At 38.2% G+C, this 26,842-nt stretch overlaps 1 protein-coding gene and 2 long non-coding RNA genes across 3 annotated transcripts; 1 reads left to right on the forward strand and 2 right to left on the reverse strand.

The window, feature by feature from the left end:
* LOC310717716 (endonuclease domain-containing 1 protein-like) lies at window positions 1-26,339 on the reverse strand. Its single transcript, XM_083526142.1, has 4 exons — window positions 26,225-26,339; window positions 25,701-26,035; window positions 1,417-1,538; window positions 1-970 (listed from the first exon to the last, which is right to left on the reverse strand). Exons 2-4 carry the CDS (start codon window positions 26,001-26,003, stop codon window positions 838-840), a joined length of 558 nt encoding a protein of 185 aa, XP_083382268.1. The 5' UTR covers window positions 26,004-26,035; window positions 26,225-26,339; the 3' UTR covers window positions 1-837.
* On the forward strand, window positions 6,244-22,008 carry LOC310717840. Its single transcript, XR_014530969.1, has 3 exons — window positions 6,244-6,314; window positions 20,019-20,485; window positions 20,737-22,008. It is a non-coding gene; the product is annotated as an uncharacterized lncRNA (long non-coding RNA).
* On the reverse strand, window positions 16,129-16,926 carry LOC310717901. The gene is made up of 2 exons (XR_014531002.1): window positions 16,831-16,926; window positions 16,129-16,659 (listed from the first exon to the last, which is right to left on the reverse strand). It is a non-coding gene; the product is annotated as an uncharacterized lncRNA (long non-coding RNA).
* Window positions 26,340-26,842: the final 503 nt, after the last annotated feature.

A 26,842-nucleotide genomic window follows, 5' to 3' on the forward strand; every position in this document is an offset into this window, starting at 1 on the left:
CACAGCAAACAGTAAAGTTTTATTAAAGATCTGCAGGATAATTAACAGAATAAAGAGATTTTTAGACACAAATACAGAAAACACTGAGGTGACTGTCACATAACTGCTTTCATGGTTATTTCAGAATATTAAATGTGACTAAGTGAATAAAACGGATAAAAAGTGGACAAAAAGGATGAAAGCCTTCTGGATGAGTTGCTATAAGAAAGTCAGTATCGATGTGTAACAGTAATTGCACTTCATCACATCACCACGTCACTGATTCATTTTCTACAGCAGCATCACACACACACAGTTTCATTCCTCACACCTCGTATTTGGTCTTTGTTTTAACGTTACTTATCATTAAAGAAGCATTTAATACTCAAAGCTTAATAAATGTGTTTCTGCAAACTAAATGAAGCGTATTAAAGAATCAGTGCTGATTATAAATGTGAAATGAAGAAGTATTTGGATGAACCAGTTTTAATTCTAACAGGAGAATTAAAGGGGAGGAGCTTATAGTGTATTAAGTCAAACACAAATACCCAAAAATTGTGAAATCTTGATTATAGACATTTTTGAGATGATGGTTCATCCTATCAACACTCATCTCAGTTAATTCAAATGTTTTATTGTTTTGTTCATTTATCAGAAAAAGGTAGGCCTTTGAAATTCGTTCATTCGTCCCATTGATGCAACAATAAGCAGTCCAGAAATATTTGGGAATGTTAATGCCTTTTTCTTCAGTTTCATTTTTTCTTTTGAAGAGATTCAATTTTCCCCTGGAATCACTCCAGTCACTACATTAGTCTTGTGTACATTTGGCTTGCACTTGATCTTTATTTCATTCTTCATCTACTTCTCTACTTGTTTTGCCCATTCATTATTACTATGTTGTGTTTGTGGTGCTACATTAGTAAAGGTGAAGGTGGAATCTGCCTGATCCTCATCAGCAGCAAACTGATATGGAAATACGTGACCTCTAGTATCTATATATATAAAGCTGAAATACCACTGACTGACTCACTCACTCATCACGAAATCTCAAAAACCACTGAACGGATTGCAATGAAATTTGGAACATACCTTCCTCTTGGGTCTTAGGTGCTCACTAAGAAAGGGTTTTGAAAAATTCACCCTGGATCGCGGCTAACTAGCGAAAAACACGATTTCTCACGCATTGTAAACTCTTCGAAATAACAGTACGGATCCTCATGAAACTTACTACATTGTTTCTTATTAGATGTTAGATGCACGATAAAAATTATTTTCAAAGTAGTTTGCCCTGTATCCGTACTACAAAGGGGTAGTACGTTATTTGTTGACGTTACGTTCTGATCTCTGATCATCCAGTCCTGCTCAGTGCTTTACTGCTTATTACCATATTGCTTAGCGTTCTGCCTTCCGTAGCGAAGCACGGGTACTTTCCGCTAGTATTTAATATCATTAATAGTATTACTCTCTTTATAGTCTCTGGTCACAGCCTGGTTATAATACACATCCATCTCAGCATCTGTGATCTTCTTCATGTCTTCATTGTAGTTGCTGCTTTCCAGCTGTTATGAAGGAAGAGAATGGAGGAAGAGAAAGAAGCTGTTAGTCAGTGAAAACTCATCCTTTATTCATCCTTCATGGGAGTAAGAAACACTGACATGTGCAGCACAGGAAGGTTTTACCAATTTGACATGTGAACTGAACACACACTGAATTGTGAAGTTCTTCAACAGCAATAAACTGAATAAAGAGAATTAATCTGGTACTGATTCTGACTCCTTCGGAAACATTCAATTGTTTGTAAATGAGTTACACGTCATTATCAGGTGGGGTTTTATAAACACAAACACATACAGTATAAAAGCTAGTGAAATGTTGCATTCTTCACTCACCTGAGGCTCATTTTTCCATTCTACATTTCTTTCGTTGTTTTGATCAGTGAATATGAAGGCTGAGTAAACACGGATCCTCTGCTTTGTGTCATATAGTGTTGCAAATCTGTATTTATTTTTCCAGCGCTGGCAAATCTGCTTATACTGATCCCCTTTTAAAACAGTCGGAGTGACGATTTTATTTTCTGGACCTTTGATAAATAATGAAGGACACGTTTCTTTGAAAGATGTCAACCTCCGTCAGGGTCAGTGAGGAGAAAGCGGAGAGCGGGAGCACCAGAGTGAGGAGCTTCATCCTGACACACGGTATAGGAGTGTGTGGAGTGTGTAAGAGTGTGTGGAGTGTGTAGAAGTGTGAGGAGTGTGTGAAGTGTGTAGGTGTATGAGGAGTGTGTAGGTGTGTGAGGAGTGTGTAGATGTGTGTAGATGTGTGTGAGGAGTGTGTGAGGAGTGTGTAGATGTGTGTGAGGAGTGTGTAAGCAGTGTGTGAAGCACGAGTCTGAAGAGGGCAGAAATGTACCTGAGGATGGAGTCAGTAAAAACAGTTAAAAAGACGTATAAACCTACACACAGAATATCTTCAGGTTCTTGACTAAATTATAGATGATTTAAAAATCCTAAAAGGAAACTCATTCCCTTATTTCCTATAAACTTGTTATGCTGATCAGTTGGCAGTGGATCTGATGTCCATCCTCAGAACACCGAGCACAAGGTGGGAATATAGTCTAAAAGCTGTGTAATATTTCTAGTGTGATATGAAAAATCTCACATGTAAATTAAATAAAAGCAGTAATTAAACATGAAATTATACAAATCAAGACGAATTATTTGGTCATGTGATACAGAAATATAGAGTTTCTCACCACAAGCTGCAGGAAGTTGATGTTGAATTTTAGCAGAAGCTGTGAGATGATCACAGGAGGAGATCTGTGTAGAGAGATGTTTATCTGAAGAAGGACCTGCTGGTCTTTTACGCTTCTGTCTCAGATACTCGGCTTTTTATACCACTGCTGTCACGTACACTCATCATGATGGATTTGTATGTCATTTCTGTAGAAGTCGTTATTAAATATTTACATTAGTGAAGGATGTTTACCTGTTCCGCAGAAAAAGATGGCATTCAGCATATTTAACAGCACACGTGTACATTAATGAGTTTATGTAGAATAAAAAAAATGTTATGGGCACAATGAGATTCTTTCAGACTGGTGGGGACACACAGGACACTGAGGTGCAGTGATGGTATTTTTGTGCTCAAGAGAAAAATCTGAAATTTTCATCATCCAGGAAATTATCAGCTTTTGAAACATAATGTTCCTGCTGGGGTTTTATTGGTCACTGTCACTATGAGATGAATGAGGAGTGTGTAAGGATGAAGCGCAGAACTCTACTGGAGGACAAGAGGAACACGAACACCAATAAATAATCAATTTTTATCATCTTAATTTGTGAATTTATCTGTTATCATCATTTTACATGAAGAAAGACACAAAACACACTGGTTTCCCCGCAGTGCCAGGAGACCAGCTCAGGCTTCCCTCCTGTAACTGAAATGCAAAACACAGAGGGGTTGGAGATGAAGGGAGAGATTTGGCAACCGGTCTCTGAGGGATTGCCCCAATTTCCAAGGAGCATTCTCACGAGGTTAACGGCATTGTCGGCCTCACACTCTTTTCCCAACATCAAATGCATTTTTAGGCTTTATTTACCTACTTTAAATCGAGTAAGATTTATATACACTGAACAAAATTTTAAACACAAATCTTTTTGCCCACATTTTTCATGAGCTGAACTCTAACTAACCCTAGATCTGAGACTTTTTCTATTTACACAAAAGACCTGTTTCTCTTAAATATTGTTTACAAATCTGTCTAAATCTGTGTAGTGAGCTCTTCTCCTTTGCTTAGAGAATCCATCCTCCTCACAGGTGTGGCAGATCAATATGCTTACAAAAAACCTCACATCCTGTGGGTCCTGGTCAGTGAGGGCACCTCTGATTCATCTCTGAATCTGGTCTCATGCACGTAACTGATTCATATCGAAACTCAGTACAGTCTGAGGTTTAGAGGTTCTGAGTTCCTCCTCCCAACACACAACATTACCAAACTAAATGTTTATTTAAAGTGTATTTCCTGGATTAGAAGTAGAATACAGAGCCTCCTTTCAAAACTTGAACACTGTACATATTTCACAAATCTATTGGGACTGGGGTCGGTTCAGGAGAGACATACCCATAAAAATAACCATAATTAAAAATGGCATCAACATTTCCACTCATTTTTGGAGCGATTTCTGTTGCACCAATAAAACTACTGGAATTGAACAGTCTGGTCACGTGGTGATGGTGAGCAAAAAAAAAAAACAAGTGTGAAGTGTTGATAAAAAAACGTATCTTGTTACTGAGTGAATTTAAAGTGTGATAAAACATGTCAGATGGAAAAAATCTCCATCTCCATATTTACATTCATCTAAATTTGATCTAAATACCTGAAAATAATAGATTGGTCTCTCTTCTGTGCAAAATAAGGTCCAGTCAATGTTTTCTGTTAAAAACATGTTGGATGACCTTCATTTGACCTTTAATTCTTTGTAATCAGCATTGTTAGGTTTAAGCTGTCAAACATGCAAATATTATGTCCAGAGCAAATGCATATATTTCTTACTGTTCATTATTCTGCAGATATTTAATAAAAATGTACTTTTTATTATGAAAAGAGGATTTTATCGTCCCATCATTTCACCCCACTGAACAGCGAGGTTACAGTCAGAATCAGGATCAGGATCAGGGCAATTTAAAGGTTAGTTTAGGGTTGAATTTAGGTTAGGTTATGGTTGAGTTAGGTTAGGGATAGTGTTGGGTTGAGTTAGTGTTAGGGTTGGGTTGGGTTAGATCAGGGTTAGGTTAGTGTTAGGTTAGGGTTTAGTTAGGTAAGTGTTTAGTTAGTGTTGAGTTAGATGAGGGTTGGGTTAGATTAGTGTTAGGTTAGGGATAGTGTTGAGTTAGTGTTTGGGATTAGGGTTGGGTTACAGTTAGGATTGAGTAGTGTTGGGTTGAGTTAGGGTTAGGTTAGGGTTGGGATTAGGGTTAGGTTAGGGATAGTGTTGGGTTGAGTTAGTATTTGGGATTAGAGTTGGGTTACAGTTAGGATTGAGTTAGTGTTGGGTTGAGTTAGGGTTAGGTTAGGGTTGGGTTACAGTTAGGATTGAGTTAGTGTTGGGTTGCGTTAGGGTTAGGTTAGTGTTGGGTTTGAGTTTAGGTTAAGGTTACAGGCCATGGTGACATTTTGTCTATACGAGAGGTTCTAATGCTAAATGTCTGCTGGTTTTCAAATCATTTGCTTTGAGCTGTTTCTCTCGGGAGTGAGAATGTAAAAAATCAAATTTTATTTGTCAGATACACATACATACAGAGTACGACATGCAGTGAAATGCTTTATACGACTGTCCGGCATGAGGGAATAGAACGGGGAGAAAAAATAAAACAAAGAAAAAGAAGACAGATAAATAAAGAGTATAACCTATGTAAAATATAAAATATATAAAGGAAAAAAGTGTATATATAAGGTATGTTAATGACAGTAAACAGTAATCACATATTGTGGTTCTCTGCAATCTCTTGCATTATTCTGTTTAGAGATATTTTCAGATGGGGTGTGTGCAGTGTAGCTATAACAGTGGCTACACTGCAGATATGAAGCTGATCTCAGATGAGTATTTACACCATGCTGTGACCAGAGACTGTGCAGAAGCAACAAAACTACTATTACTAATACTGAATATTCTAGAGCTCATGTACTTCCATATCAGTGTGCTGCTGATGAGGATCAGGCAGATTCCACCTTATTTTTTTTTAATAAATGGAAAATGCTTTAAATCTGCATGCAGGTCGAAATAAAAGATCTGAAACCTTGAAAGACATTTAGCATTAAAACTCCTCACAATCACAAAGTGTCCCTGAACTACTCCGTCCCCCATGAACCACTGAACCCCTTCATACGTGAACTCTCCATAAGAACTCGTTTCTGTATTAATGCACCAGGTTTACCAGTGAGTTATCACAATCTGTCTGAACAATAACATTTTATAATTAGTAAATCTAGTTATTGATAAAAAACTAACAATAAAACTGAAATAAAAATAATCCCACCCCCAAAGAAGTCATATTATGTAAATTAGCAGAAATGTATACTATTACTGAATATCCTATTTATGATACATTTATGATTTATATGTTTCATTTATAACACATTTAACGCAGTGGAATGTAAAGACGGGGTGGACGGTGCTGATGACTCATTATTTACCACCAGATCACCACGTGACCAATGTACGTGACAGCAGTGGTATAAAAAGGTGAGTTTTTGAAATAAAGAGACCATCAGATCTCCTCTAGCAGTCATCTCACATCTTCTACTGAACTTCAATAACAAGTTCCTGCAGCCTGTGGTGAGAAAATCTCTCTCTCTCTCTCTCTCTCTCTCTCTCTCTCTCTCTCTCTCTCTCTCTCTCTCTCTCTGTCTCTCTGTGTCTCTCTCTCTCTCTCTCTCTCTGTGTCTCTCTCTCTCTCTCTCTGTGTCTCTCTCTCTCTCTCTCTCTCTCTCTGTGTCTCTCTCTCTCTCTCTCTCTCTCTCTTTCTCTCTCTCCCTCTCTCTCTCTCTCGTTCTTTTTTCTTATTCGATTTTATGTCTTAAAAATAGTGTTTTACTGCTTGTCATAGTTTATGTTTATGTGACAATTAAAATGTAAATTAGTTTTTATCATTACAATTAGAAAAAAGTACATGTTTTTGGTTTTACTGTAACCTCTGCTGCGTTTATTTGCATTTTGTAAAGTCAGCAGAATCATATCCTCTTATACAATTAAAATAATAAACAAACTATAGCACTTATGGTGATAATTCAGGTGTAAGTGTGCGGCACTCTCACGGCTGCGGCCCAGGTTCGATCCCCGGTCAGGGAACCAACCCCAGCCGGTCCCAAGCCCGGATAAATTGGGGGGGTTGCGTTAGGAGGGGCATCCAGCGTAAAAACATGTACCAAATCAAACATGCGGATGATCCGCTGTTGGGAACCCTAACGGGAGAAGCCGAAAGAAAGTTTATTGATGATTTGAAGGTGGATTGATTCAGATTGGACGCCATAGAAACTGGTAACACATGGTCTTCTAAAAGTAATAGAGCCGTTAATATGCTACAGACCACAAACAGCAGCACTAAACAGAGGATTTAGTGCAGTAACAAGTAGCAGTTTGCAGCTCAGATGAAATTAGTACATTTATCCATTTAGACCAAAAAGTGCACAGAAAAATATGCATAAGTGCAGTGGAAGAGAAACTACTAACTAATAAATCATTGTGTTTTAAGCAACATAAAATATTTCAAGATTACCAATGGTTCCGAAGTACAATATGTGTTTGTGATGAAATTTTAGGAAGTGGTATATTAGTGGGTTAAGGCATTGAACTTGATTCAGAAGATGATGAGTTCTTGGTAAAATCTTGGTTTTTGCTCTGATCTGCATTGTCAGTTGTGAGGGCTTCTATAGAGAGGTGTGTGCCTTTATAAGGCTTTATGTTCAATTAATAAACTTTTCCACAGGTAGATTCCACAGGTAGTGTTGTTGCAAAGGGTCTGAATACTTGTGTAAATGTACAGACATTTCTAGAATTCTGTTTTCGCTATGTCACAATGGAAATTTTGTTTTCAGATGGGGTGTGTTTAAATGGCAGGTTTTACCCTGACAAAATCAAAAAGAGAAAAGAATAAAAACACTGTAATTGAACGCTGTAGAAATTCTAAAGGACCATCAGATTCGCTCTGGTGCTGAAGGAAAGGATTCCCCAAAAACACTGCTAGACTGGCTTTTGCCACCAGAGGGAGCCAGAGAGCAATGTTTTAGTTATATACCGGTGACAATCGGCTCCACCTGTAACCGAGTCTATATAACGAGAGCTTTTCATCCACGCACTGCGCAGGCGTGAGGCAGATTTGCCATATCCTAGTTATATGTTCTGGGTCTAAACTTCAAGGTAATATTTTGACTTGTTCTGTTTTGGGTCTGTATCCCTGTCCAGGAACAGCTGCTTACTCTGATCATGAATTGTGGTGTTTAAGCTGTTCTTGGTCTTTATGTGGCAGTGCGAAGGAAGTGAACCGACCATAATAGAGAAATACAAAACTTTGGATTAATTTAATCTGATTACTGCACCCTGGTTGAGTGCCAGGGGAAAAAACTCCACATAGAGACACACAGGTAAGTTTTACCAACTGAGGGCAAAGAACAAAGATGAGGCATCTTTACAGAAAAACTATTTTATTAAAAAGAGAGAACAGCACTAAAAAAATTATAATATTATTATTATTATAGGATTATAATAACAATTACCACAATCTACACTAGAAAAGGAAAATAGGTTATTAAATAAGTCGTGGAAAACAAGGAAAAATAAACCATCCAAAAACAAACTCAGAATGCAACCAAAAATAAAAGATGAAGAAAACAAGTCAAGTCAAATCAATGAACCGCTTTTCCGACACAAGAATCGCAGCTCCCAACCCAAACGGCCCACAGCAGCAGAACATTCAGAAGCAAAAGCAGCATCAGTGTCCGTAACTGACTGGATTCTGCCACCAGAGGGCGCCAGACAGCACGCGCTTAATTATAACCAGTGACAATCGGCTATGTAAGGAGAGCTTTTCATCCACTCACTGCTCAGGCTCGTGGCAGACTCGCATTGTCCTAGGTATATCTTCTGGGTCTAAAGTTTGAGTTTGGTCAACTTTGGTCAAGGATGTCCTGTGCACACACCCAGCATGGTTCCTCAGGACTGTAGCCCTCCCACACCAGCAGGGACTCCAGAAGCTTCTGCTCTGACATAAGGATGTAATATGTCAGCTGCTTATCAATATCAAGAGGCACCAGAGTCATTTCTGGTATTATTTATGAAGCCAATGAGCCTTTTTGGGTATTTGGTCACCTCTTCTTTCCTGCTATATGTGGTTCTTTTTTTAACTGTTACCACAAAGCTGGAGGCACTCAGTTGTACAGGACGTCTTTAGATGGCGCTATAATAACATTATTCATTCACTTGAATTTGGAAACCCAAAACTGTTCCAGCACGGCGATGCCCCTGTGCACAAAGTGAGCTCCTTGAAGATCTTGTTTCTATGCTTTGGAGAGGAAGATCTCCTGCTATAGAGCTCTGATCTCATCCCTACTGAACACCTTTGGGATGAATGTGAACGCTGACTGCACCCCAGGTCTCCTCACCTTCATCAGTACCTGCCTTTTGTAACACCCTTGTGGCTGATGAACACAAATCTCCATAAGCACACTCCAAAATCTAGTGGAACATCTTCCCAGAAGAGTGGAGGGAATTAGAAGAGAACATTGGGACTAAATGTTGAATGCGATGGTCAAAAATCACATTCTGTACTTATGACCAGGTGTCCCAATACTTTTGGTAATTTAGTGTGTTTGTCAGTAACGTGATAGTTAAACGTGATTTGCTCCTCAAAATTCCTGCTATGTGCACACACATAATTTGTGTATTAATACACCAGGTTTAAACCCAGTAAAACTCTTACACTTAATATATTCGGTGTACAGAATCCCATCATCTCTGCTCAGTTCTTCACTGAACACTGGATTTTATGCCACAAGAGGGCGTGTTACAGTGAAATTATCACGAGTAAGGAGGCTTTAAACAGAGGGTTTAAACAGGTTATAACGTGCAGTTAAAACACACAACATACTGAGAGAACCTTTTACTGAATGTTCATAAAACATCTTATTTCTGTACAGAAAGTGTCAGTGTGCAGTGTGATGGAAAAACCAGGCGAGTAAATCGTCCACAGCAAACAGTAAAGTTTTATTAAAGATCTGCAGGATAATTAACAGAATAAACAGATTTTTAGACACAAACACAGAAAACACTGAGGTGACTGTAACAAATGATGTGGAAAAAAACCCAGATAAAAAGTGGACAAAAAGGATGAAACCCTTCTGGATGAGTTGTTATAAGAAAGTCAGTATCGGTGTGTAACAGTAACTGCATTTCCTACAACAGCATCACACACACACAGTTTTATTCCTCACACCTCGTATTTGGTCTTTGTTTTAAAGTTACTTATCATTAAAGAAGCTTTTAATCCTGAAAGTTTGAAGAAGAAAGTGGATGAAGCAGTTTTAGGTCTAAAATGAGGAAAAGCCTAGGGAAAAGAGGGTTTTATACAAATCCAATTTTTTTTAATTTCTAACAGAACAAGGCTGAAAATAAGGGTAACTAATAGGAACAGGAAGTCCAAATATGGAATTGTAGGATGGAGAGGAGAACCATGTGAGAAATTAATGGAATTTGCCATGGAAATGAAATTAAGAACAAAATAAGGATAGATAACACAAACAAATAAGTGCTATGTGGTATAAATATGAAAATGTGGAGATATTCTGTGTGCTTGATCATTTTGCTTGTGATTGAGTGACCACCTTCTATTAGCTCATTGGAACGTGACTGCAATAAAGAAGTTTGCTTTTCCTCATCCAAGGCTGAAGTACCTTCATTGTTTTTTGAGGTCTATTCTATTTAATTCTAGTATTATTAAGTTTGTTATATAGGGAATTAACTACAGTGAATCCACCGGTGATGTGTTTGCTCAGAGAGAGGTTCTGACAGGGTCCAATCAGACATCTAATGATGGACTATGTTGATATGATTTAAAGAAAACAGCGAAAGCATTATTTTCTCGTAGTGGAGGATAGGTTTAATCGATGGGTAGAGGCAGTTGCCAAAGCTACAGAAGATGCCAAGTTGGCAGAAAGTTTTTGTGTAGGAATGTAATACCCAGTTTTCGGACACCAGATCTCCTAAGTTCACACAATAGTTTGCATTTTGTTAACAAGGTCATTAAGTGATTTCCCCAGACATTGCATAGTGATAATAAGTTAAAATGTGTTGTGAAGACAGGACAACAATCCGCACATCCAAAAAGAAAGGTTCTCCAAATACAATTGTCACTGTCAGTGTTTGGGAAAGCCCCGGAGCACATGGCAGAGGGGTGGGGTGATGGAATCAGACATGGCTGGTGTCTGATAAGGAGGGCAACAGCTCCTCAACATCCTTGAGCGGAGCGGAGCATATAAAAGGAGCTCCGGAAGAAAGCAGGGCAGAGAACGTCTGGCTCCCCACTAAACCTGGTTATGTCATGTTTTTTTTTTTAGCTCTAGGCGGCAGCAGCAGCGGAGGAGACTGCAATGACGACAACGACGTCGGAAGAGATTACGGCTGATCCAGCACCTTACACAACACCGGAGATCCGCTTTGCACCGGTGGAAAAGAGGATCCACCCCAGCTCGCAGCTCTCTCTCTCGCCCAACGCCAAGCTCATCTCGGTGTCATACGCCTCTAATCCCTTATGGTGCCTTGCTCTTTGTTCCATGCATTAAGAAGGATGAAGTCCAGCGCACATCCCCGCACACGTCTCCCTGCATTCATTTCTCCCTCTTCCTGCAACCCTGTTCAACTGTGTAAATAAAAAACCCTCACTGAGTTAAGTCACCAAAACCTTGTCTGGTGTTTGTGTTCAACCGCCTCGGCTAACCGAGTCGCTACAGTGTGTCTCATCCCAATTACAAGGCATGGTGGAAATGTCTACTGCAGTGATTTAAGCAAAGATAACAAAGACTTGAAACAGAAACTGCTTTGGGTAGATGCTTTGCTGCTAGCTCTGATGATGTCTTACCAGATAACACACCTATTTCACTTGAAATGTTTACAGGGAGACCCATACCAGTGCCATTGACTAGGGGTCCTTATAAAGGGCCCTCTTTTGAGCAGACAAACTCTAGAACTATGTTAGACATCTAAAAATCCATTGAATTTTGTTTATACAGACAGTTGAAGCTGTCCCTGTTGATCCTGGAGATTGGGTTGACATCAGGAAATTCAAGAGAATACACTGGGCTAAGCCACAAGAAGACGGATATTTAAGGTGGTATTAAAACCTTGGGAGTTAAGGTTATTACAGTGTCTAGAAACAGTGCAAATTCAGCAGCCAAATGAGTTAGTTGGAATTGGGTAGAGCTGCGGGTCTAAACAGTATAATGTACCAACTTCTCAGAGGTTTTCACCTCAGTGAAACAGATCAGCATTTTTAGAAAGAAGCTGAACCCTCAACAGTGTGAAGTGATGATCAAGTGAAAAAAATCATCCACTTTCACTGGAAACAGTAAAGTTTTTTTTTTTTACAAAGATCTGCAGCTTAACTAATAGCGAAATTAATTTATTTTACAAAAATATAGAAAACAATGTGTCTGTTTACCTTGAACCTCACTGCAGCACTGCTGAATTCTGAACTGTGATTGGATGTATCTATATTTTTTTTTTACAGATTTATGATAAAGCACTCAGTCTCATGTACACTTTCCCAGTATTACCTTTTGGCGTTCTCTTGGAACTCAGCTACTGTGTCCATGAACATTTGCAGTTATCTTAAATTTTCCTTCCATTCTCATCTCTGAAGGTGGTGCAGTCCCTTTCTCTCCCTGTCCTTTTGTGTTTAGTTTTTATTCTTCATTCTTCCCTTTGTTCGTCTTTATTCAATTTGTTATTCTGATCTTCTTTTAACTTTTTTCCTTATTCTCTCCTCTATCTCCATACTAGCTGTCTCTTCCCCTTTTTTCTGGCCATTTCCTCCTTATCTCTCTCATCAACCCCTCTGTCTCAAACCATCCCATTATTGTCGTCATCCATTCTAAATCAATCTTACACCTTTTTTTTTAACCTTTTTCTTCTCTTCATTGCCACACATTACCAATTTATTATCACACATTACCACTTTATTACCACAAGATTTGTATCACATTTTCAATTATTTGGCCTTTGCAAATCCAGACATGTCCTGCCAAACCACTTCTTAACATATTTCCTGATGTCTTTTTTTTTATGTCTTATGTTTTCCTACTTTTACATCTGAAAGGATCTCCATTACTGTTGATTTCACTGTCCACAAGTAACTAAAATAATTAAATTTTTATATTTATTTGTTTGTTTGTCCTATAATGAATTAGAACCCTTTCTTTGTTTATATATATATATATATATATATATATATATATATAAATGCTCCATATTGATTTAAGATTCAAGATTTTCTTTTGTCACACATAGTTATATGCAGAAAACAACTAGCAGTGAAATAAAAACAACTAGCAGTGAAATGAAAATTGTGTAAAAGTGGAATTGTGTAAAAGTGAGGTCTATAAGAATAAGAATAAGAGGGAGTAAAAGAAGTTATAGGGAGTAAAAGAAGTTATGAAGTATGAGAAAATATATTATATAAGGTGGTATATAAAGATAGTGTATGTAGTATATATAAATATATATTAGATGTGCAAATATATTAGATATTAGAACATGTATTGAGGTAAAATTAAACCAGAAGCAATGATTATGAGAATTTAAAGTGCAGTGTGTAGATGCATAATGAGGACTTATGAGATTTTTTAGATGGGCATTCTTATATTGAGAAGTCTGATGGCTTGTGGGAAGAAGCTCCTCCTAAGCCTCTCAGATTTAGCCATCAGACACCGAAAGCACTTGCCTGATGGTAGCAGACTAAACAAACAGTTTCTGGGGTGATTTGGGTCCTTGATGATTTTAACAGTCATTCTTCTGCACTGACTGTTGTATATATCCTGCAGAGAGTGTAGAGATGTGAGAGTGTAGAGATCTCAGTCCCTGAGATGTGCTCTGCTAAGCACACTACCCTCTGAAGGGATATACAGTCCTGTTTGGAGCAATTATTGTATCAGTCTGAGATGCATTGAGTCAGAATGGTTTCTATAGCCCCTGTATATAAGGTTTTCTGGATTGCAGGAATTTCCTCGGCTGCCAAAGATGATATAGTTTTTGTCTGGCTTTCCTCACCTCAGATTGTGTGTGAGCAGACCAAGACAGATTATCAGAGATATTATTATTGCTAGAATTCGTTAATCCATTCCTCCACCAATCTCACCCCATTCTAATGTTTACTAGGTTATCTACCTCCCCTATTTCCATGGTTGGGTACATCTCGGGTGTTCCAGCAATAAATGACTGGTTTCACTGAAGTAAAGACATGTGAAAATGGCTCATGTGCTCCTTCAGAGGGATGTTTGATGCCAAGAGCTGAAAACTAACTGTTGGAGACATCCACATGTCTCCCTTCTTAAACCTGCTCACGCCCCACCTTTTGTCAATAACGCAGAACAAAGTCCCCCTCCTTTGTTGGACATTAACGGTGCACAGGCATACATAGTACCTCATTAATTGGCATGGTTACAGTCCAGATGAACATTGCTGGATAGATGTGGATGTAGATGACATCCTTGACCTACCTCTCATGGAAGAGGGGTGCAATGGTTCCCTGCAACCATCGCCTGAAAATTGACTTCATCTAGTTCAAAAGACACTACATGGTTCTAGCATTCTAGTCATGATCATGCTAAGTATAAAATTTCCACTGCATACCAAGTCTTTGTTCATTCTGTATTCTTTTCTCAACTGTGTACCGATCCTTGTTTCTTGTTTCCTTCAGCCATTTTTGTTTCTAGTAATAACATTTATTGCATTTTTTCCCCTCACTGACTTTATTGTGTACCGATTATTTCCGGACTGTTTCTATGGCTTTGCCTTTTGGATTATGTCTTAAACTTGGATGTTATTCTTTCAATTAAAGAAATTGATTCTACACTACTAGATTCTGCATCTACATCATACATCATCATCATCATTCTTCTGCTCCTTCTCTTCCATCTTCTTCACACCAAGCCACACCAATCACAGTTCAGAATTCAACAGTTGCTGCAGTGGAGTTCAAGGTGAACAGACAGATCATTTTTGGCTTATTTTTGTAATATAAATTCAGTTCTCTTTTAGTTAAGCTGAAGATCTTTCCATAAAAGTTAATTGTTTACTGTTTACAAGGAAAGTGGGCAATGTTTTTACTTCATCATCAATTCACACTTCTGAGGGTTCAGTTTCTTCATAAAAACGCTGATCAGTTTCACTGAGGTTGGTACTTCTGACCAGTTGGTACTTTATTCTGTGTAGTAAAATGTGTTCTTAACTTGGTGTGTGTTAAAACCACATCTTAGTCTGCAAAAAGAAAGAAAGAAAAAACACTGAAAAAAATATGAATAAGAAATCATTTGTAGTGGGCTTCAGCAGTATTGAGTACATATACAGTAAATTAACATACTTTCCAGAAGACCAACAATTCACTAAAAATGTTTTTTTTTGATTGGTCTTATGAAGTATTCAAATTTTTTGAGATGGTGAATTGGTGGATTTTTGTTAAATGTGAGCCAAAATCCTCACAATTAAAAGGAATAAACACTTGAAATGTATGTGTGTGTGATGAATCTATATAATATACTAGTTTCACTTTTTGAATTGAATTACTAAAATAAATCAATTTTATAATGGTATTCTAGTTTATTGAGATGCACCTGTACATACATCATTGGTCATTGGGAAAGTATTTAGACTCCCTTTATTTTTGTACCCACTTATATTTTTTCAGAGTTCTTCATCAAAAGTCCAAGACGCGACATCATCACTCCGACTGTTTTTTTACCGGGAATCATTATAAGCAAATTTTGGTTACGTGAACTTTTCTTATACAGTCTGGTGTGTTTTACGTTCAGCCTATTAACACTCATCTCAGACCGCTCATAAGTTCTGCCATCAGGTTGGTTTTGCAGCGAGAGGAAGCCCTTGAAATTCTTACCTTATTTTGGACACAACAGTAAGCAGTTCAGTAATAAGTGGGAATGTTTACACCTTTATCTTTGACTTAATTATTATTTTTTCTTTTAATGGAGATCTGACTCTTCCCTGGAACCACTCCAGTCCCTATATAAGTGGGATTATTATTATTTGGCCTGCAGACTCTCAGTATTTCTCTCCTCATTGGTGTTTCTACTTGACTTGCCCATTCGTTATTGCTATGTTGTGTTTGTGGTGCTACATTAGTACATTATTAAAGGTGAAGGTGGAATCTGCCTGATTCTGATCAGCAGCAAACTGATTTGGAAATACATGACCTCTAGTATATTCAATATTAGGATTAGTATTTTTCTCACTATCTGCATAGTCTCTGTTCACAGCCTGGTTATAATACACATCCATCTCATCAACTGTGATCTTCTTCATGTCTGCAGTGTAGCTCAGGTTTTCCAGCTGTTATGAAGGAAGAGAATGGAGGAAGAGAAAGAAGCTGTTAGTCAGTGAAAACTCATCCTTTAAGTCCTTCATGGGAGTAAGAAACACTGACGTGCAGCACAGGAAGGTTTTAACTTTTAAAGAGAAATTTTACATGTGAACTGAACACACACTGAATTGTGAAGTTCTTCAACAGCAATAAACTGAATAAAGAGAATTAATCTGGTACTGATTCTGACTCCTTCTGAAACACTCAATTGTTTGTAAATGAGTTACACGTCATTATCAGGTGGGGTTTTATGAGCGAATGTGTAGGCTGAGTAGACGGGGATCCTTTTATTCGTGTCATAGAGAGTTGCATATCTGTGTCCATTTCCAAAGTGCTGACAAATTTGCTTATAATTTTTCCCGGTAAAAACAGTCGGAGTGATGATGTCATGTTTTGGATTTCTAATTAAGTACTCTGAATAATCAGACCTGGCAAAATTCTGCACAACCTTTGCCAGGCTCAGTGAGGAGAAAGAAGAGATCAGGAGAACCAGAACAAAGAGCTTCATCTTGGGCAGGTCGCAGTGGATCTGGAGGCTATCTTTGGAGCAGTGAAGGAACAGGGCATCATGTGATAATATACTATCATTTTTGTTACCAATGTGACATAAAGATTTAACTGAAAATATAACAGAGAACAGAACAGAGAGAGAGAGAGAGAGAGAGAGAGAGAGAGAGAGAGAGAGAGAGAGAGAGAGAGAGAGATTCTCACTATAAGCTGCAGGAAGTTGATGTTGAAGTTCAGCAGAAGCTGTGAGATGATCACAGAAGGAGATCTGTGTAGAGAGATGTTTGTCTGAAGAAGGACCTGCTGGTCTGTCACTTTCCTGTCTCAGATACTCAGCTTTTTATACCACTTCTGTCACGTACACTCATCATGATGGATTTCCATTTTATTTCTGTGAAATCAGGACTCTTTCGTAATTACATTACACCATTTTTCATCACAAGCCATGTTTAATGAGACATTAACACCCTTCCTGACACATGTATGAACTTCCCACGCTCTCAGCCTTCCAACTCATCATATTTTTATTATAAATATTTTAAAGAATTAATAGAATAATCCAGTGGGTGTCTGTAACCATGTGACAGAACATAGAGAGATCATATTCCTTCTTTTATCTGATTATTAACATTTAGAGAAGGAATTACTTCAGGAAAAAAAAGGAAAACATCTCCAATATCATCCTCTTGTCCAAACCATGTTCTTGGTCATATTACATTGTTTGGACTAATAGTATTGGGACACCTGAATTTTCCAGCCGAATTTGATTCTTCCTCGAACTGTTATCACAAAGTTGGAGGCAAAATATTTTATTGAATGTCCTTGGATGAAGTAGCGTGAAATTTTCCCTTCACATGAACTAACCTTAACTAACCCAAACCAGTTCCAGCATGACAATGACCCTGTGCACAAAGCCAGCTTCATGAAGATGTGCTTTACATGGGTTGAAGATCTCCTGCTATAGAGCTCTGACCTCAACCCTACTGGACACCTTTGTGGTGAATGTGAACACTGATCACACCTCAGGCCTCCTCACCTGTTTGCTAACTTTACTAACACCTGTGAGAGGTAAAAACGCCTGAGAAATTGGTTCATTATTGTGTTTAGTGAAATGTGTTCTCGGCTTGGTGTGTGTTAAAACCACATGTTTTCTGAAGCTTGTTACAGGTAAAGTAGGAGCTCAGTGGGTAAAATGTTGTACTTCTGATCAGAAGGTTGTGAGTTCAAATCCCAGCAACACCAAGCTGCTACTGCTGGGCCCCTCAGCAAGGCCCTTAACCCTCAACTGCTCAGGGGTATAAATGAAAGCAAGCCACATGGGATAAAGTCATCTGCTGAATTCTGTAAATGTATTTGAAGAAAATGATCCACAGCAGGGTGGTGTGATGCAGGAGACGTGGACTTCATCTTCTTCATGAAGATAATAATTTCCCATAACTGCAAATCCACAAGTGTTTTATACCAGAACAATTTACTACTGAATATCTGTTGGATTTTTATCATGCCCAAACAAAACTTTATTCTTTAAAGATGTTTTCCATACGATCTACGATGCTCGTGGTGATTTTCTGATCAGGGAAGTATCACACAGCATGGAGCAATGTTCTTCTTCAGTTTATTGAAGGCAACACACAAGTATATACACACATTGGAAAGAAAACCTGACCTAAAGCTGTTTCCTGTTTGGATAAGAGGATATACTAGCTGGAGATGTGTGAGCCCAGATAAAGACCCCCTGTATACCTTACGTACTAACGTAGTAAATATTCTATAGACACTGAACAGACAAAAAAATGTGTGTGAACCAGTGTGAGAATCTTCTTAACACTAACAATATCTCATCATACATGTTTCTCATTTATGATACTTTTATTATTTATATTATGATTTATTTATAACACATTTAACGCAGTGGAATGTTAAGACGGGGTTGACGGTGCTGATGTACTGATTATTCACCACCAGATCACCACGTGACAAATGTGCGTGACAGCAATGGTATAAAAAGGCGAGTTTCTGAAATAGAAGAGCAAGAGACCATCAGATCTTCTCTGGCAGTCATCTCACATCTTCTACTGAACTTCAATAACAAGTTCTTGCAGCCTGTGGTGAGAAACTCTCTCTCTCTCTCTTTCTCTCTCCCTCTCTCCCTCTCTCTCTTTCTCTCTCTCTCTCTTTCTTTCTCTCTCTCTCCCTCTCTCTCCCTCTCTCTCTCTTTCTCTCTCTCTCTCTCTCCCTCTCTCTCTCTCTCTCTCTCTCTCTCTCTTTCTTTTTTCTTATTCTATTTCATGTCTTGAACCAGTAATAAATAGCAGCAGAGAGCAGTATAATGGTATAAAAGTGTGTTGTGTGTGTGTGTGTGTGTGTGTGTGTGTGTGTGTGTGTGTGTGTGTGTGTGTGTGTGTGTGTGTGTGTGTGTGTGTGTGTGTGTGTGTGTGTGTGTGTGTGTTGGGGGGGTGGTGATTATTGTTGTATTACTCACTCCAATTAATTCGTCAAATTTATTCAATCAGCAGTTTTAGAAGTTTCCAGAATAAATGGCATGAGTGTAAACGGTCCTATTGGTGATCTCACATTAGTAACACGTAATAGCAGTCAGAATATGTATTAAATTATTCCCAATAGTCTCGGGGGCTTTTACAGAGACGTGTTGTGTTCATTGGATTTTTTTACTTTAATAATAACATTTATTCTCGTTGTATGAGATTCCTGTCTGTGATGCAGCGCTCTGTTCTACTTTATCTTTAACATTGATGATTTGAAGGTGGATTGATTCAGATCTATACACTTGTAATTGTAATGTTGTTAAGAATGGGTGTCCACCAAATGCCATCAATTTAAATATGGTGTGGAATTTGCTTATGGCTGAATGATAATATAATTTAACACAATTATCAAAAAAAGTTCAGATGTCTGAGCTGCCATACACCACTGATCTGAATCTGATCTGTCTCAATCAGACTCACACACACATCTCTCCACTTCTAGACTGTCATATCAAAAGTTTAACCATCTAAATGATTTTAAGCACTTTAGAACTACTTTATCAAGTGAGACATATTTTCAAAGTACTTCACTACTTTCTCAGTCTCTTCCTCCAGACGAATAATTGACATTTCCACAGCAGTGGAAACACAGTCAGTGTTACTAGTCAATTATTTGACTCGTCCATGTAAAACCACTTCTTGTCATGTCACCGCAGGAAAAGACGTCCAACTACAATATCCAGAATACAACACTGTTACAACCATGCAGTATTTAAGAACTCGTTCCCCAGTGTTTCACTAGAAGTATACGCTCTGTGTATAATCATCTCTGTGTGATTAATTTATTGATAAGAGCAGGTTCCTCCTTTTACTTTTTTAATGGTGCTTCTGTTTTCTTGTCTCCAGGTAGATTTCAGCTCTCCATCGCTTCACAAGAACCTCACTCTCTTCTCAATCACTTTAGTCACACCACTCACTCACTACTCACTCACTCACTCACTTACTCCTCACACACTCCTCACTCACCCCTCACACACCAATCACACACTACTACACTGTGAGTCATGATGAAACTCCTCGCTCTGGTGCTCCTGCTCTCCTCTTTCTCCTCACTGATCCTGATGGAGGTTGTGAATTCTTTTGAAAATGGCTGTTCTTGGTTCTTCGTCAAAAACCCCAAAAATCAAAATACCATCATCGTTCCCACTTTCTCCACTGATCCTCAGTATAAGAGGATTTGTCAGCGCTGGAAAAACAATTACAGATTTGCCACTGTGTATGACACTGTGAGGAGGATCCCTGTTTACTCGGCCTACAACTTCTCAAAGCAAGAGAAAACGACACGCACAAAAAATTGGAAAATTGAACCTCAGGTCAGTCCACGTGTTATATTATTACTGATAATGCTGAAGAAGTGAAAGAATTGATTTTCAGGGAGGAAACAAATGAACCCTGAGAGTAGCAAGTAAATATGAAACAACTGAAATGTAGGATTTTTTTTTTTGTGCCAAGTGAGTACAATATAGATTGCAGTATTTAATCAAAGAAAATGTAACACCAAATAAACTCATTGCTGAAAGTGTTTGTGAATAATTTATTACTTTTTATTTCGCCTTCAAAACAGCTTGAAGATATCGGAAGCTATACAAATATTAGGGAGATGATTTTCTCCCCAGATCGCAATCAGCAAATTGTGAAAGATATAAGAAACCAAGCCGTGAACTCTGACTACACAAACACTGGTTATACTCGAGGTCACGTTTTTCCAAATCAGTATGCTGCTGATCAGGATCAAGCAGAGTCCACCTTCACTTTAACCAATATAGCACCACAAAAAGAAAACAGCAATCAGCAGTGGAACATACAAGTGGAGACCCCCATGCTTGTAGAAATAAAGAACAGCTGCATGCTGGACCAAAATCACCTGGCGAATATTGTGACTGGGGTCGTTCCAGGGGAGAAATGGATACCCATAAGAAGAGGCAATATAATGATACCAAATGGAATCAACATCCCCAGTCATTATTGGAGTGCATTCTGTTGCAGCAATAAAAACAACATTAATCAGATCATTTTTAAGGGGTACATTGCTCAGCAAGAACCCTTTAATGTCACAAAGCCCTCTATTGATGTTCTAAATAACCAATTATCTGCTTTGTATCATCAGAATTTCAATGTTTTTCCAGGATTACCAGTGGGAATAAACTGAAATTCTGTTTTCAAATCGAAAAATTGCATAAAAACAGCTTCATTCCTTTAGCGCAACAACAAACATATATAAATGCTCCATTATAATACGTCTTATTCTTCTCATTGTACTTAATCGGTGTTTATTTACGGCTGTTTTCTCGCTGTACAGGGAGTAAACCTTTTATTTCTTATAGTGGAATTGAACAGTCTGGTCACATGCTGATGGTGAGCAAAAAAAAACAACAAGTGTGAGTGTTGATCAAATTTTACTGAGTGAATATAAAGTGAGATACGACATGGAAAAGATCAGATGGAAAACATCTCCGTCTCCATATTTACATTCACCTTGATTTCATCTAAATAGCTGAAAATAATAGATTTGTTTTAAAGCACTCACTTCAGCACTCTTAAGATCGTCATGTTACAGTGTGTGATTTTTCTTTTCTCTCTACTGTGCAAAACGAGGTCCAGTCAGTGTTTTTCCCGTTAAAAACAATTTAAAAGCAGCAAAAAAACACGTTGATGACCTTCATTTGTCCTTTAAATCTTCCTGTACATTTGTGCAAAAAAACAAAATGCTTTGTAATCAGTATTGTTTGGTGTGTTTTATCCTGCTGTGCAAATATTATATCCAGAGCAAATGCATATATTTCTGTTCATCATCCTGCAGATCTTTAATAAAAATTTACTGTTTGCTGTGAAAAAAGGATTTTATTGTCTCATCATTTCAACTCCCTGAACAAAGTTAAAGTAGGATTAGGATTAGGTTAGGGTTAAGAGGTTAGGGTTAGGTTTCTAATGCTAAATGTCTGCTAGGTTTTACATATTTGTCTGATCTGGTCACCACATCATTTGTGTAAAGCTGCTTTGAGACAATGTTCATTGTTGCGCTATACAAATAATTTAATTAAATTGAATTGAAATTTTGTTTTCAGATGGGGTGTGTTTAAATGGCAGGTTTTACCCTGACAAAATCAAAAAGAGAAAAGAATAAAAACACTGTAATTGAACGCTGTAGAAATTCTAAAGGACCATTAGATTCGCTCTGGTGCTGAAGGAAAGGATTCCCCAAAAACACTGCTAGACTGGCTTTTGCCACCAGAGGGAGCCAGAGAGCAATGTTTTAGTTATATACCGGTGACAATCGGCTCCACCTGTAACCGAGTCTATATAACGAGAGCTTTTCATCCACGCACTGCGCAGGCGTGAGGCAGATTTGCCATATCCTAGTTATATGTTCTGGGTCTAAACTTCAAGGTAATATTTTGGCTTGTTCTGTTTTGGGTCTGTATCCCTGTCCAGGAACAGCTGCTTACTCTGATCATGAATTGTGGTGTTTAAGCTGTTCTTGGTCTTTATGTGGCAGTGCGAAGGAAGTGAACCGACCATAATAGAGAAATACAAGACTTTGGATTAATTTAATCTGATTACTGCACCCTGGTTGAGTGCCAGGGAAAAAAACTCCACATAGAGACACACAGGTAAGTTTTACCAACTGAGGGCAAAGAACAAAGATGAGGCATCTTTACAGAAAAACTATTTTATTATAAAGAGAGAACAGCACTAAAAAAATTATAATATTATTATTATTATAGGATTATAATAACAATTACCACAATCTACACTAGAAAAGAAAACTAGGTTATTAAATAAGTCGTGGAAAACAAGGAAAAATAAACCATCCAAAAACAAACTCAGAATGCAACCAAAAATAAAAGATGAAGAAAACAAGTCAAGTCAAATCAATGAACCGCTTTTCCGACACAAGAATCGCAGCTCCCAACCCAAACGGCCCACAGCAGCAGAACATTCAGAAGCAAAAGCAGCATCAGTGTCCGTAACTGACTGGATTCTGCCACCAGAGGGCGCCAGACAGCACGCGCTTAATTATAACCAGTGACAATCGGCTATGTAAGGAGAGCTTTTCATCCACTCACTGCTCAGGCTCATGGCAGACTCGCATTGTCCTAGGTATATCTTCTGGGTCTAAAGTTTGAGTTTGGTCAACTTTGGTCAAGGATGTCCTGTGCACACACCCAGCATGGTTCCTCAGGACTGTAGCCCTCCCACACCAGCAGGGACTCCAGAAGCTTCTGCTCTGACATAAGGATGTAATATGTCAGCTGCTTATCAATATCAAGAGGCACCAGAGTCATTTCTGGTATTATTTATGAAGCCAATGAGCCTTTTTGGGTATTTGGTCACCTCTTCTTTCCTGCTATATGTGGTTCTTTTTTTAACTGTTACCACAAAGCTGGAGGCACTCAGTTGTACAGGACGTCTTTAGATGGCGCTATAATAACATTTTTCATTCACTTGAATTTGGAAACCCAAAACTGTTCCAGCACGGCGATGCCCCTGTGCACAAAGTGAGCTCCTTGAAGATCTTGTTTCTATGCTTTGGAGAGGAAGATCTCCTGCTATAGAGCTCTGATCTCATCCCTACTGAACACCTTTGGGATGAATGTGAACGCTGACTGCACCCCAGGTCTCCTCACCTTCATCAGTACCTGCCTTTTGTAACACCCTTGTGACTGATGAACACAAATCTCCATAAGCACACTCCAGAATCTAGTGGAACATCTTCCCAGAAGAGTGGAGGGAATTAGAAGAGAACATTGGGACTAAATGTTGAATGCGATGGTCAAAAATCACATTCTGTACTTATGACCAGGTGTCCCAATACTTTTGGTAATTTAGTGTGTTTGTCAGTAACGTGATAGTTAAACGTGATTTGCTCCTCAAAATTCCTGCTATGTGCACACACATAATTTGTGTATTAATACACCAGGTTTAAACCCAGTAAAACTCTTACACTTAATATATTCGGTGTACAGAATCCCATCATCTCTGCTCAGTTCTTCACTGAACACTGGATTTTATGCCACAAGAGGGCGTGTTACAGTGAAATTATCACGAGTAAGGAGGCTTTAAACAGAGGGTTTAAACAGGTTATAACGTGCAGTTAAAACACACAACATACTGAGAGAACCTTTTACTGAATGTTCATAAAACATCTTATTTCTGTACAGAAAGTGTCAGTGTGCAGTGTGATGGAAAAACCAGGCGAGTAAATCGTCCACAGCAAACAGTAAAGTTTTATTAAAGATCTGCAGGATAATTAACAGAATAAACAGATTTTTAGACACAAACACAGAAAACACTGAGGTGACTGTAACAAATGATGTGGAAAAAAAAAACAGATAAAAAGTGGACAAAAAGGATGAAACCCTTCTGGATGAGTTGTTATAAGAAAGTCAGTATCGGTGTGTAACAGTAACTGCATTTCCTACAACAGCATCACACACACACAGTTTTATTCCTCACACCTCGTATTTGTTCTTTGTTTTAAAGTTACTTATCATTAAAGAAGCTTTTAATCCTGAAAGTTTGAAGAAGAAAGTGGATGAAGCAGTTTTAGGTCTAACTGGAGATTTAAAGGGGATGAACAGATTGTATTAATTCAAACACAAATCCCCAAAGACTTTGAAATTTTTTTTGTCCATTCCATACAATTTGGTGAGGCGACCGTTCAAAATATTAACACTCATCTCAGACCGTTCATAAGTTCTGACATCAGGTTCGTTTTGCAGCGAGAGGAAGCTCTTTGAAATTCTTTCATTATTTTGGACACAACAGTAAGCAGTCCAGTAATAAGTGGGAATGTTTACACCTTTATCTTTAACTTTATTATTATCTTTTCTTTTAATGGAGATCCCACTCTTCCCTGGAACCACTCCAGTCACTATATAAGTGGGATTATTATTATTTGGCCTGCAGTCTCTCAGTATTTCGTTCCTCATTGGTGTTTCTACTTCTCTTTCCCATTCATTATTGCTATGTTCTGTTTGTGGTGCTACATTAGTAAAGGTGAAGGTGGAATCTGCCTGATTCTGATCAGCAGCAAACCCACGTGGAAATACGTGACCTCTAGTATATTCAATAGAAGGATTAGTATTTTTCTTACTATCTGCATAGTCTCTGTTCACAGCCTGGTTATAATACACATCCATCTGAGCAACTGTGATCAGCTTCATGTCTTCATTGTAGCTGCTGCTTTCCAGCTGTTATGAAGGAAGAGAATGGAGGAAGAGAAAGAAGCTGTTAGTCAGTGAAAACTCATCCTTTATACGTCCTTCATGGGAGTAAGAAACACTGACATGTGCAGCACAGGAAGGTTTTAACTTTTAAAGGGAAATTTTACATGTGAACTGAACACACACTGAATTGTGAAGTTCTTCAACAGCAATAAACTGAATAAAGAGAATTAATCTGGTACTGATTCTGACTCCTTCTGAAACACTCAATTGTTTGTAAATGAGTTACACGTCATTATCAGGTGGGGTTTTATAAACACAAACACATACAGTATAAAAGCTGGAGGAAATTTTCACTCACCTGAGGCTCATTTTTCCATTCTTCATTTCGGACAGTCTGTATGTCACCAACGAATTTGTAGGCTGAGTAGACGGGGATCCTGTTATTCATGTCATAGAGAGTTGCAAATCTGTGTCCATCTCCAAAGTGCTGACAAATTTGCTTATAATTATTCTTGGTAAAAACAGTCGGAGTGATGACTTCGCCTTTTGGACTTCTGATGAAGTACTCCGAACATTCAGACTTGGCAAAATCCTGCACAACTTTTGCCAGGCTCAGTGAGGAGAAAGCAGAGATCAGGAGAACCAGAACAAGGAGCTTCATCTTGGGCAGGTCGCAGTGGATCTGGAGGCTATCTTTGGAACAGTGAAGGAACAGGGCATCATGTGATAATATACTATCATTTTTGTTACCAATTTGACATAAAAATTCAACTGAAAATATAACAGAGAACAGAACAGAGAGAGAGAGAGAGAGAGAGAGAGAGAGAGAGAGAGAGAGAGAGAGAGAGAGAGAGAGAGAGAGAGAGAGAGAAAGATTCTCACTATAAGCTGCAGGAAGTTGATGTTGAAGTTCAGCAGAAGCTGTGAGATGATCACAGAAGGAGATCTGTGTAGAGAGATGTTTGTCTGAAGAAGGACCTGCTGGTCTGTCACTTTCCTGTCTCAGATACTCAGCTTTTTATACCACTTCTGTCACGTACACTCATCATGATGGATTTCCATTTTATTTCTGTGAAATCAGGACTCTTTCGTAATTACAATACACAATTTTTTTAAGTCATGTTTAATGAGACATTAACACCCTTCCTGCCACATGTATGAACTTCCCACGCTCTCAGCCTTCCAACTCATCATATTTTTATTATAAATATTTTAAAGAATTAATAGAATAATCCAGTGGGTGTCTGTAACCATGTGACAGAACATAGAGAGATCATATTCCTTCTTTTATCTGATTATTAAAATTTAGATAAGGAATTACTTCAGGAAAAAAAAAAACAGGAAAAAGCTGGTAAACATCTCCAATATCATCCTCTTGTCCAAACCATGTTCTTGGTCATATTACATTATTTGGACTAATAGTATTGGGACACCTGAATTTTCCAGCCGAATGTGATTCTTCCTCGAACTGTTATCACAAAGTTGGAGGAAAAACATTTT

The sequence above is a fragment of the Silurus aristotelis genome, assembly GCF_946808225.1.
Source record: "Silurus aristotelis genome assembly, chromosome: 2".
NCBI classification, from domain to species: Eukaryota; Metazoa; Chordata; class Actinopteri; order Siluriformes; family Siluridae; genus Silurus; species Silurus aristotelis.

What these genes read in the sequence shown, in the direction of transcription:
- LOC310717716 (XM_083526142.1), bottom strand. Translation starts at nt 26,003, where the DNA reads ATGAAGCTCCTTGTTCTGGTTCTCCTGATCTCTGCTTTCTCCTCACTG. An exon ending in AATGGAAAAATGAGCCTCAG is followed by an intron (nt 1,539 to 25,700) that starts GTGAGTGAAAAT and finishes CCTTCATAACAG; the next exon opens with CTGGAAAGCAGCAACTACAA. An exon ending in ACTATTAATGATATTAAATA is followed by an intron (nt 971 to 1,416) that starts CTAGCGGAAAGT and finishes TATATATATAGA; the next exon opens with TACTAGAGGTCACGTATTTC.